General features: G+C 53.3%; 1 protein-coding gene across 9 annotated transcripts in view; it reads right to left on the reverse strand.

Moving 5' to 3' along the window:
* LIMS1 (LIM zinc finger domain containing 1) overlaps positions 1 to 13,177 on the reverse strand; it is a 94,325-nt gene that overhangs the window by 15,090 nt on the left and 66,058 nt on the right. For 5 of the 9 annotated variants that reach the window (XM_079940140.1, XM_079940141.1, XM_079940139.1 and 2 more), the window contains exon 2: positions 1,961 to 2,120. In XM_079940140.1, coding sequence (XP_079796266.1) covers positions 1,961 to 2,120 — 160 coding nt within the window. Of the gene's footprint in view, positions 1 to 1,960; positions 2,121 to 2,659; positions 2,827 to 3,111; positions 3,226 to 5,449; positions 5,932 to 13,177 lie in introns of those variants that run through there. The other 4 variants (XM_079940138.1, XM_079940142.1, XM_079940143.1 and 1 more) reach the window with 4 other exon arrangements.

Genomic DNA, 13,177 nt, shown 5'->3' on the forward strand with positions numbered 1-13,177 from the left:
TATCTGAGGTCTGCCTGTACTTATCTCCCTGTGCCAATTTACACAAGAAGGTGTATGCTTTCTTTAGGGTCTTTCTTAAGTGAGTTCTTTCTAGAAGTACCTTCTAAATACATTTTATGGCACAAGAATTCACCGTGACTGCAGTCAGATTCTTAGAGACGGACCACAGGGAGGTCTTGTTCTGTGCAGGGCTCTGCGTACACGGCCTGGGGAACGAGCCATTTAGAACCAACCTGCGGCCAGCACAGGGAAGTTCATTACCTACGGGAAGAGGTGTTAGTGCAGCAGGTCGCGGCCGAGGGTGGCTGTGCTCCCCAGGGGAAAGCCGGCAATGTGTGTAGGTACTTCCAGCTGTCACGACTGCGTATGTAAGGGGAGGCCAGGGACGTCTCTAACACCCTACGACACACGGGACGCCCCACAGCGACGGGCCATGCAGCACAGAGGGCCCGCAGTGCGGGGACGGGGACCCTGCTTGGAGCGAGTCCGGGGCCGGCTAACCGACGGCACTGCGCGCGCCGCTTGCTTCACCTCATCACCCGGTGCTGCCGCACGACAGGGCCAGCAGACGCACAGCATGGGAAAGAGAAGGCGACAGAGAGGGAACGGCGGACCATGGAGATAACAGAGCCTGCCTTTCTTCTCTGTTGCTCCCCTGGAATCTCTCTCCTAAGCCTTTGTCATAATTACGCATTTCAATAAAAAGATCTTAGATTGGAAAAGCGTACGTCAGGGAAAGAACACCGTATCGGATATTAGGGACCAAACTAGGTTCGCATCCCATTTATGTCACTCATCTGCTGTCAGCAAGCGCATTTCAGCCTCTCTGGGCCTCAAGGAAGAAAAGGCTTTCCGGGGTGTGGAGACCAACGTCTGCTCGGGGGCCGGCTCCCTGGAGCCCCGTAAGTGTGCCCTGGGTCTGACCTCCCTGCTCCGGCTTAGGGGCCAGAGAGCCTCATGAGACCTCAGCCGCCGCCCCACCCCCCTCCCCCTGCTCCCCTCACCCTCTTCAGCACCCAGGGCAGCCCCACCCTCCGGCTGTGGGTCACTGGGTCCCCTCTTCCGCTCAGCCCCCCAAACTGTCCCCTGCCGTTCCCAGCCCGAAAGCCATTGCCCTTCACGGAAAGAGAGATTCTCGTTCCCATTGCACAGGTTTCTGTCGTAGGGAACGTGTGTTTCTGGGACACAGCAGGAGCTGGAAAAATGCGTTTGAGTGAATAACACGGTGTTCCCTGAGCTGTGTCTCGACACGCTGCGCCGCAGGCTGGCCGGGAGCTTCCCTCCCAGGGGCACTGTTTCTATGGGAAAATGCTGTCGAGTTGGCCAACAACTGACTTACTAATGACCTTTAAAAACCACCGTTCCTTCCTCAGGAATGGCCTGTAACACAGAAAAAGTTTAAAATCTGCTTGGTAGAAGGAGAAATCAAACAGTGGCCATCTCTGGGCATCCCATAACTCTATGTATACGTATCATCACATAGAGAGACACATGCAAACGCGTAAGGAGGTGATCACACATGTGCGCGCGCGCGCGCGCACACACACACACACACACACACACACACACACACACACTGTCGTCCTCGCTCACAGTTCGGGGTCATCCCTAGACCAGCACCCCCAAAGCAGACGTGAGAAGGGGGTTCCAGGACTGGTCAGAATGAACACAAGTGAGCGCGGGCCACGTGGTGACACCACAGAATCAGGGAGAACAAGTGTTGGGGAAGAAGAGGAGACACAGAGAAGAGCTGGATACGGAGGGGGTGCCCCCTTCCTCCCCAAACAAGAGCCCCTTTAGGACACAGGTGCTGGGAGTTGTGGGGCAAGAGGAAGCGGGCCGTGCTGGGGCGGGGCGGGGGGCACCTGAAGGGCCGGCGGGCGAGCCCCAGACACCCGCCAGCGTCACTGCCCAGGGCCACCCCTGCCCTCGCGCACGCCGCCCGCCCGCCAGTACCCACCTCATAGAAGAGGCCCTCGGGGAACTGCTGGAAGCACTGGGCGCACACGAAGCACTGCTCGTGGTACAGTTCGCCGTTGCTATTGACGATCTTCTCGGCGGGCGCGAAGCCTCCCCGGCAGCGCTCACAGCTGGCGTTGGCCAGGGCATTGGCCATGTTGCTGCAACACACAAGGGACATAGGTCACGGACGGCGGCCCTTCCCGGGAGCTCAGTCTGAGGCCACAACAATCGTATCTTGTCCATAAAGCCCACTTTCCCGCTTGTGACCCAAGGTCTCAACCCCACCCGGCGTCCGGGGTGCAGACCCTCTGGTTCGCCGACATTCCTGAGTCCCCTGCCAAATGCCCACGCCGCACGCACGCCGCCTTCCAGGAGGCAGGGATGCAGGGGGCACCGAGAGCCGCCTCAGGGCTGAGCCGACAGCCTGGCCAGTGGCCTCATTAAGTCCCCCTCACGTGGGTCCGGACGCGCTGAAGGCCCGGCCAGACGCAGGCCCCCTCGCACCCGCCGTGAGGGCCTGCCGAACGCAGCTTCAATGGCTCTACAACCCGCCAAACGCCTTAGCCCTATAATCCAACTGGGAAGACAAACGTTGAACACTAATATTACAAAATGTATCTTAAAAGCACAGAATTGTCCACTCTGAAGATCATTTTACAGATGGTGACGTGCAGGTCCAGAGACCAACGAGCCCAACCTTGCAAAGCTGTCCAGCTCGCAGGAGACACAGGCCCAGAATCCAGGTCCCCCGCCCACGAGTCACAACCAGATGATGGCATCAGGTCAAATGCTCGAGAGGACGTGAGAGGATCCTCTACGAGACCCCGGCTGGTGAGTCCGGGCCGGGGTCCCCCTGGACCCCAGCACACGCGGGTGCTTCCAGTAAAGGCCCACGTCCCACCCAACCCTGTGCAGCCTGGAGGAAAAGTATACAGTCAAGCCCGTGACCAGACCACTGCTTACTCTGAATCTCACATAAAGGAACGGCCTCCAGGTGGGAAGGTCCCCAGGCAGAGCAGGCACTGGCCCAGCCAGCTTCCTGGTTTGCAAGTTTATTTTCAGATATCCAGACCCCACTCAGAGCGCACGCTCTGCTCTGTGGCTGGCCCCGGGGCAGCTTCTGTCCACCCAGACACCCTGTCAGCCCACCTGGGGAAGTCATCGCCGACGAACCTTCCCAGCCCCCCAGGCGGCAGGTGGGCGGGGGTCCAACCCACAGGCAGACGGGCTGCCCCGTCCCATCACAGCCTACATCTCGCTGCTTCCTTAGCAAGGTTGGAGCGGCGCACGCTCCACCCCCCTCTACCCCAGCGGAAGACAACCCCGCCCTCTTCCTCCAAAGCTCTCACCCAGCAGTATCCTGCCCTGTGGTATTCACACTCCACCAGAAGCGCCTGTTCACAACCCCACACCAAGCAAAACTCAATCAAAGCCACCAGAAGAGGAAGGAAGGGAGGCAGCCCCACTGCTTGTGGCAAACCTGACCTGAATCTCATGCTCAATTAACTTTTCTACTTGTCACTGCAGAGTTACTGGGATCAGGGAGAAAAGCCCATCAATTCCCTTCGTCACCTGGCTTTGCCATAAGCCAGACGAACAGCGGTAGTTTTATCAAAGCTCTGGAAAGGCTTGTTGCCCCCTTCTCCAAAGTGGGGGCCAGCATCCACAGGCATCCGTCGACGAGGTGTGCTCAGCCCACAGCTGCCCCCATGGGCCTAGGACCATTTTGAGGACAAAATAAGAAAAAGCATATAAAACCACTTTGGAAACCAGAAGATGCTACTCACATAGGAAGCATTATTATGACTTTAAAACTTTCTCAGAAGAGTCACCAAATTCTCAATGATTTTAGTAGAACCCCAGGAGACCTACAAAAGAAGAAATCCTGGAACATCCTGACTCATGATTTCCTAGATCAGTGACCCTCGCCGGGTGGAAATGTCCTCCCTTTTCCCACATCTCTGTGGGAGGCCACATTTTCTTTATAAACTTCATGTGAAACAACATATTGCAGAAGGATGAATGCAGGTGAAACAGTTTTACCAAGACAGACATTAATGAGATTTGCAAAAATGTAATACAATGCCACTCTTCCCCCCAAGTTTTCTCATTTTGGAAACAATTTTCATAAAAACGTAATGAATATTAATATGTATTAATATTATTAATGTGCGATGAGCTTATTGTTATTTTAAATGAACTAGTAAATACTTAAATTTTTCTCAGTTTTATTTTCTAATACAGTAAATGCTGATAAAACAAAAGCTATTTGGAGACCTCAATGTTGCTTTAAGAATGTAAACGGGTCCCAAGATCAAAATGTTTATCAATGACCTATTTATACTCATTACACTATAGACCATTTACATTCAAGTTCAAATACTCAAAGAGTTAGAAAATAGACACATTATACAAACAACCTTTCCCCACACACAGGAAAAATAAAGTAGTTTTAGAGATAAAGTAATATGTATTTTTGAAGAAGTACTCATTTTAATAACAAGCAGGAAAAGAAACAGAACATTAGAGGAAACTTCCAGGAAAACAACCAACCAACCAATAGTCTCACCCACCTACTCAACTGTTCACACTATTTCCCTTTCTCTCTTGTCTCTGACCCTCTGGCACTGTGTATTTTTTTAATGGGCTGTATTTAGCGCAGTTTTAGGTTTACAGCAAAACTGAGCGGAAGATACGGAGAGTTCCCATACACCCCCGACCCTGCAGGCACAGTGTCCCCGATGGCCAACATCCCATGGATGGAAAACTGACACACACATTCTTTCCACAGTGACTGTCACAGTTAACACAGATGATACAAGCTACTTATTAAAAGTCAGGGATGATAGAGCTGTCACTTGGTTAGTTATAATTAATAGGCTAATTTTTCAAAAAAGGATTTCCACGTCGGGAAACGTAAACCTTGGGGAACAGAAAAGCCTTCGTAACTGTCTGGTCAGAATTGCTTTGGCCGACCTGCTTCCACACATCAGCTGCACACAGAAAACCTGACTTCCTCGAGCTTTCCCTTGTTCAAGTGCCTCGTTTATCAAAGCGTGCAAAGCAAAACCTCGAGCATTAAAGTGCAGAAATGTAAACCCTAAAAGCGTCGTGACAGTTTATGAAGTATTTTGGTTACAGTGTAATTATAATTGCCCAATTAGTCTTAAACAGAGCTCCTCAGGAGTTGTAAAGAGAAGCAACATCTGTTGCAAAAGCGCAGGGAAAGGATGGGTGGAAACAGAGAATCAGGCCGTTAAATGCTCCTTCTGGCTAATGAGTCCCTGGAGGCCCCAGGCACCCCCAGCTCCCAACAGGGAGACCTCAGCGCTGCACGGGCAGCGAGAAGGCAGCGCTCTCCTCCTCCGTTTCTGCATTTCATCCTGGACGCCCGCTCCACCCCGGAAGGCCCCACTGAAGGTGGGGTGATGTCAAAGCCCAAGGCAGGGAACCCGAGCCCCAGGAGAGGGCTGGGAGGGGCACTCACGATTTGATGTAGAAGTCACAAAACTCCTTGTAGACCCTGACGTCGCTGTGCCTGCGCTGCAGCCTGGACACGGCCCTCTCATCCTGGCCGCAGGGCGCCCGGTGTTCCCCGTTACAGGCCGCCGGGGGTACCTCCTCGCCCTCCGGGATGGCAGCGGGGCGCGGGCCCGGGAGTGCCATCGCGGAGCGGAACGGGGGACTGGACGGGTCAGGACGGAGGCACGGACACCCAGGCGGCGTCCCGGTCACTCCCCTCTCCGCTCCCACACGTCAGCGGCTCCAGGGTTGCACCGGCCCTTTCACATTAAGAGCTCCGGGCAAGGCAGTTGTGCCCGAGACGGTGTGGATTCGCTGAGCGTCTGGAAGCTCCAGGAACTTTCCCCGCACACACGGGACCAGCTGTGTGGCAGCCCGGCCGCCCTCAGGGGGGAGGGAACAGCTGTGCAGGGGGTGCAGGCATGAACCCTGCTCTGTGACTCTGGCGCAGTGACAGCTCAGTCCCAGGCTCAGCAGGGGAAGAGCCGGCGTCCAGTTACAACTCCTTCCGTTTGGCCCCAGCTGAGCCTGTAACCAAGGCAGCCAGTCCCTCTGGGTCTTTATCATGGATAGAAGATAAAGGATAAAGGATGCGCTGCAGGCTCGCGGTGCTCCTTGCACACCACCGTCGGCTCCAGTGCACCAGGGTGGGCAGTGAAGTGATGAGGACACGTGTCCTGGGGCAGTGAAAGGGGCCCAATCTCTCCAAACCGACCTCCTGGCACCCTTGTGCCTCCCACCAGACCAAGGGGAACAGGTGGGAATCTAACAAATACGACAGACTAGTGAACACAACGAAAAGCAAGCAGACTCACAGATGCAGAGAACAGACTAGTGGTTTCCAGTGGGGAGAGGGAAGGGGGGAGGGGAGGCGGGGGCAGGGGGTTAAGAGACACAGACTACTACGTATAAAACGAAAAAGCTACAAGGCTATACCGCACAGCACAGGGAATACAGCCAGTATCTTCTAATAACTATAAATGGAGCATAACCTTTAAAAATGGCGACTCACTATCTTGTACACCTGTAACTTAAACAATATTGTACAACTAAACTTCAATTTTAAAACGTCAAGAAAATAATTTTTTAAAAATTAAAAAAAATTTAAACCTACATGGTTATATAAGATGCTGAAATTATATTTAGTGGGTTTTTTTTTTTTCAAAAAAAATATTTAGGGCTCTAATCAATCAAAAAGAAAAAAAGAAAACCTAGGGAGCAGGTGAAAGGCACACTGACTGACAGAGCAGGTCACACGAGAGACAGAAGGGCCATGAAATCATCAGCAAACAGACAAAATGCGTCTGAGACGTCGGCAGCATGACGGCTAGAACTGTAAACAGCGTTCCTAGGTGCTCACTGCCGTGTTCCCAGGAGGTACAGGTGGGGAAACCGGGGCACAAAGAGGCTGGATAACCAGTAAGTAGGTGGTGGAGTCGAGATTTAAACCCAGGTGGTCTGATCCCACAGACGAGATGCTAACTCTCTGTGGGAAAACGGTTACACGTAATTACTGGGGAGCAAAACAGGTTATCTAGAAAGGCTGGGTAGTGCATACAAAATGGGGCTAGAGGCAGAAAATGAGACATGCTCTCCTCACTCTGAACCCTAAGGATCTCAGGGTACAGGTCAGAATGGTCCCAGCCCAGAGCCTGCAGGGGATGGAGCAAGAGGCTCGCCATCTTTAAACAGGAAAGAAACAGCCTCATGGTTAAAAAATGTTTGTTTACAGTGACCGTGTGGAATAGAGAGGGAAGGAGACAGCTGGTGTGGAGAGACACACAGACACACACACACTCAGACACACACAGACAGACACACACTGACACACAGACACGCAGACACACACTGACACACAAGACACACACAGATACACTGACACACACAGACACAAAGATGCGTGACAGATACTTGTTGGTGAGGGAAAGGGGCTAATCACCCATCTACCTGCTCTGGGAAACCATGACAGTCAGCTGCTGTTGGCACATCTGAAAACGTAACCAATTATCTCATTCCCCCCATAACGACTAGTCCCATCTCTACTAGACAGGAAAACAGGACTGTGGAGAAGCTGATGGTTCCTGAACACACGACGCAATGAAGTCTCTCATCCAGCAAGGAATTAATGTGAAGGACCTGCAATCACACTTTAAACTTTTTATTTTGACATAATTATAGTCACAGGAAGTTACAAAGATTGTACAGAGAAGACCTTTGTACCCTTCACACAGCTTCCCAGTGACTACATCTTACGTACAATCAAAACCAGGACTCTGACGCCAGCGCGATGTGTGTACAGGTCTGTGTCACCTCGTCACACCTTGTAGATTCGTGTAACCGCCACCCCCATCCAGACCTGGGGCTTTTCCATCCCCACAAAGACCTCTCTCACGTCCCCTCTGATGGTCACACCCACCCTCCAGCAACACACTAGTCTGTTTTCCATCCACGTAACTGTAACTTAGAGAATGTTTTTGCTGTGGACGGAATTTCTGTGTCCCCAGAATTCATACTGACAGCCTAATCCCAAGGCAACGGGATCTGGAGATGGCCCTGTGGGGTGTCAGCAGGGTCGAATGAGGTCATGAGGGAGGGGCGTTAATCCCCCAGGATGGGGTCAGAGACACCCAGGCGAGAAGACAGCTAGAGACAGCCGCCCACCAGCCAGGACGTGGGCCCTCAGCAGACAGGATCCGCTGGAGCCTTGATCTTGAGTTTCCCAGGCCCTGGAACCTCGAGAAACAAACCCTTCCTTAAGCCATGCAGCTAGGGCATTTTTGTTACAGCAACCCGAGCTGACTGAGACAGTTGCATCGAGGGAATCACACAGCCTGTGACCAACTGAGACTGGCCTTTTCCACTCAGCCAATGCCCGGGAAACCCACCAAGTTGCCACATATGTGGATTGCCTGTTCTTTTCACTGCTGAGTAGTAAGTACTCTGTGGTGTGCACACACCACAGCTTGTTTAACCATCACCCACTGGAGGACACTTCAGCAGCTTCCGGTGTGGGGCTGCTGTGAATCCAGCTGTGGGTAAGTTTCTGGGTGAATATAAGGTTTAATTTCTCTGGGATAAGCGCTCCAGGGCGAGAAGGGTGCGTTTAGTTCTTTGAGAGCTGCCAAGCTGTTTATTCTAGAGTGGTTGCACCGCTGCACATGCCCACCAGCAAAGCATGAGATTCAATTCCTCCACACCATCACCAGCATTCGGCGTCATCATTACTTACTTTAGCTGTTCTAATAGGTGTGCAGTCCCAATTTTATTATGCACATGTATTAAGTTCACATATACGCAGATAAGTACAAAAAGGAAGTCAGAAATGTCACTCCACCACATAATCGTACTGACAGAAGGGAAAAAGAGTAAATACATGTTATTTGGGAAAAAAATTCAAACGCTACAGAGATGTACAGAATGAACAGTAAGGTGTCTTACTGTTTACTTTGTGTTTGTCCTACTAATCTCAGCTGTGCCTTTGATGAACTAAAGTGCTCACTAAAGAATGACCTGATCCTTGATCACCAAGGCTGAGAGTTGAGGTCGCGATTAGGGCAAATCTGGTGTGTCGTGTGCTTTGTTGCCCCGGCACGCCGAATGCAGCCAGGCTCGCCAATCTCTCCACGGACAGAGCTGCCAGAGGCTGTGCCTGGACAGGAAACATGTCCCGACCCTCCTCTCCACCAGCTACTAACTGTTCCACACCCTCCACGAGGTCCTTCTTCTCAGACTGTGCTGGAAACTTAGTAAAGCGTCCCTCTGCTCTGGAAGCTCTGCTGTTTCGGGAACACTGTGTGAAGGCGAAGCAGGAGGAGACCCTCCTTTTTCCCGGTTTCCTCTCCTTCCAGCTGGAACCGTGCCGACGAGGGCGCACAGTCGCCCCAGAGAGACCGACCTGCCACCGGAGTCCAAGCCCCAGGTGCCCTCTGCCCCTCAGCACAAGGGCACCGCGGCCGACGCGGAGGGTAGACGACACTCCGTCTGCTTACACTTCTGCCGCCTCTCATTCTTTCCTCCTTTCATTTTTTTAATCACCGAGGTGTGGCCTAACTGGGAGCTGGGTTGGGGGCAGGCTGAGGTTTGAAGGGAGGAGCTGGAAGAGCCGTGGGCCCTTCATCACACATCTGCCCCTACCGGCCTCGTCCCAGGAGCTGGTTCTCGCAGAGAAGCTCTCAGGGCAGAGGGGAGTCCCTGGGCCTTCCACGCGCCCCTCATGCTCAAACAACACAGGAGCGAGAGGCGAGGCTGCAGCGCCGCCGGCTGACGGGGAGGGGTGGACGGGGCGGTGGCCTCGGCCCCAAGGGCGTCCCGGGGTGGGGGGCGGGCGCCCGGCCTCGGCAGTCCTCCTGCTGGGGTCTCAGCTTCTTAAAAGGTAACTGCTCAAGGAACTTCCTTACATCACACGTGTCACATCTGAGCATACGGAACTTCTGCTACGTGCTCATGATTCTGCAGACCTAACTGGTACGTAAGAGGCGCCCGCTCAGCACACAGGCGCGTCCACGTGTGGCAGGAGCTGCCCGGGGATGCCCGTGCTCCCTCCACTGCTCGCCTTTCTCCCCGGGCCCTGGAGCCGAGGGCAGAGCCATGACTACGTGGCGTCCACCGGTCAGGGCACCACACGCCCAAAGGGTTGCACAGGACAGTCGGCTGGTCCCTCACGTCCCCATCCAGCCATGCGGAGGAGTGGAGCTCAAAGGCGCGTGTAATTTCTCCAAGAGGGCAAGGGGTAATCTGAGGCCAAATGAACACCATCGCTCAGTTTTCAGAGCCAGGCATTCTGTTACTTTTAACCCATTTTTGGCACTTAATAATGTCACTCTTAGAAATGCAAACAATTCTTTTAGACTGTGATCGTAACCATGAGAAAAACATTCATCTGAACTCTCTTGACTGAAATCACTACGGGCCATACAGCGCAGCAGAACAGCCCTTGAAGCAGGTGGGAAGCTGTTTTATAAAATATCCCAAAGCCATTGTTTTCTGAACAGTGGGCCTGTAAGGTGGTTTCCTGGCTCCTGGGCTCCCAAAGCTTCTTCCCGAGAGTTTCCAACAGCGGCTCAGGCCTCCTCTTCACCAAGGCTGACCTGGATCTCCGGGGGATCCCCCAGGACAGGCCTGGACCCCAGACGTCCATCCAGAGTGGAGAGACTTCTTGTATGCTGGGCAGTGGCTCAGTCCTTTAGGGCCACTGAAACCAAACACCACCGACCAGGTGGCTTATACACAACAGAAATTCATGTCTCACGGTCCTGGTGGCTGGAAGCCCGAGACCAAGGCACCAGCGCGGCCGTGTGGGGTGAGGACTCTCCTGTTCCCTTGGGTCCTGGCCGGCACCTCCTCGCTGAGCCCACACACAGCGCAGGGGCAGGGGCCCTGTGCGTCCCGTTCATGAGACCTTCACCCCGCCCCCCGACCTCATCCCCTCTTTTTTTTTTTTTTTTTTTGCAGTACACGGGCCTCTCACTGTGGTGGCCTCTCCCGTTGCGGAGCACAGGCTCCGGACGCGCAGGCTCAGCGGCCATGGCTCAGGGGCCCAGCCACTCCGCGGCATGTGGGATCTTCCCGGACCGGGGCAGGAACCCATGTCCCCTGCATCGGCAGGCGGACTCTCAACCACTGCGCCACCAGGGAAGCCCCTCATCCCCTCTTAGCACCACATCGCGGGTTAGGACTTCTGTACGTGAATTGAGCGGGTGCGCAAACGTTCAGACCAGAGCAGGCAGGCTCTGGGACCCGGGCTGAGCGTGCCTGACTGCGTGTACGGTGCCAAGCCACACGCAGCACGTCTGCTGTTGAGCTGGCCACTCCTGTGTCCCGCACCGAAGGCTTCAAGGCCACCAATCCAGCTAACGCCATGATTTCAGCCAGAACAAATTCCGCCCCTGGGGAAACACCCTGCCCAAGGCAAACCACCTGCTCAGAGGCGGCAGACCAAGAAAGGGCAGCTACTTCCACCAGCTCAGACACTGAGTGTAAGCCCAGCGTGGTTGGCAAAGTCAAAAACGCAACTTTTAATAACTGGTACCTTTTAAATTCAAATTCCCTCAAATAGCAGCAACTGAATTACATGCATCACTACCAAATATTTCATCTACGTTTTTAAAAATATTTTTATTGGAGTATCGCTGATTTACAACGTTGTGTTAGTTTCAGGGGTACAGCAAAGTGAATCAGTTATACATATACATAGGTCCACTGGTTTTTAGCTTCTTTTCCCATATAGGTCATTACAAAGTACTGAGTAGAGTTTGCTGTGCTCTACAGTAGGTCCTCATCTACGTGGCTGAACATGTTGACCGACTGCCTGTAAAAAGCGGGCCCTGACACAGGAAACGCGTTGTTAATGCTGCCCCCGTCACACAGGCAGAGTCGCTCTGTGGATGTGACCCCAGAGCCTGGCAGGAGCTTCTCCAACCTCTATCCACAGGAACCCGGGGCGTTCGGAGTGTGGGGATGGCAAACCAGCTATTTTCACTGTTTCTCTATTTCACTCAAACGGAAAACCTACTCTGATTTTCCTCTCCTATTAAGACAAAACAATCGTGACATGCAGTAAAGATACTGGTGCTGGAAAGGTCCTTCTCACATCCCCGTCCAGCACAAATGCCCCGTTCCCTCCAACAGACGGGAGGGACAGGGCACTGCTGCTACCATGACGTCTGCCCCATCCGTTAAACTGTTCCCAGATCCTGGCTGCAGAGAAGAAAATCATGCACCGCGACGGGCCAGAGTGAAGAGACTCGGCTGCACACCTCCTCCAACCAAGTGGAAATGAGGGAGCTGCACACCTGTCACCTGCTGTGCAGGCCCAGCCGGGGAAGCAGGGGGACGGGGAAGCGTGGAAGGCGTCTCCACACACGGAGGTCTGGGGAAGTCACTCTGGCTTATACACAAGTTAACTCAAACTTTATGCCCGTGTGTGGCCTATCGAGCGTACGCCGTATGTCTGCTTTCATTATTAAAGAAAAGTGCACGGCGACCAGAAGTGAAGAACGTCCTTGTTAATAGAAAGATGAAACGCCTCCCTTCCCGGGACGACAGCGCTGGTCCTCCTCGGACGGTAAGCCTCCCTCCCCAGGGGCCAAGGCCACGCTGACTCACTGCGTGTGTGCTGGTCTGTTGTTTTTAAACCTTGAAGGAAAGCACCCCTGGCTTGTTTAATGTTCTTTGTTCTGATGAAATATAAAACTGTGCTGAAAACCCTGCTTCTCCAGAGCAGCTCCTCAGAGTTACCTGAGAGGCTGTCTTCCGGGCTAGAGTCCTCTCAGTTTGGCTCAGAAAAACGCCCCAAACTCTTTTCTATTCCTATTCTAGATTGTTTATTGATTATTTCCATCGACGGGAGCAAAAGGCAAAATCTTTAATAGCAGAAAACTGGCGAATGATGTGTGCGGCGGGCAGCCCCGCGTGCAGGCACATGGGGCACCGGGACAGGAGGGCCCGACTGCACGGCTTGCGGGGTGGGCTGGGCTCCCCGACCCCGTCGGCCCAAACACGGTGCAGCTTGTTACAGAAAGTGTACAAGAGGCAGAGAAGACTCACCATGTTCCTGCCACACACGGAGGTCTGGGGAAGCCTTTATGTCTTTATATGAAGAAGGACTTTACCTCTGGTCAGTGTGCACTTCTCTTTAATAACTAAAGCAGGTGTACGGCGTATGCCTGATAGGCCACAAACAGGCGTAAAACTT

The sequence above is a fragment of the Stenella coeruleoalba genome, assembly GCF_951394435.1.
Source record: "Stenella coeruleoalba genome assembly, chromosome: 13".
Classification (NCBI taxonomy): domain Eukaryota; kingdom Metazoa; phylum Chordata; class Mammalia; order Artiodactyla; family Delphinidae; genus Stenella; species Stenella coeruleoalba.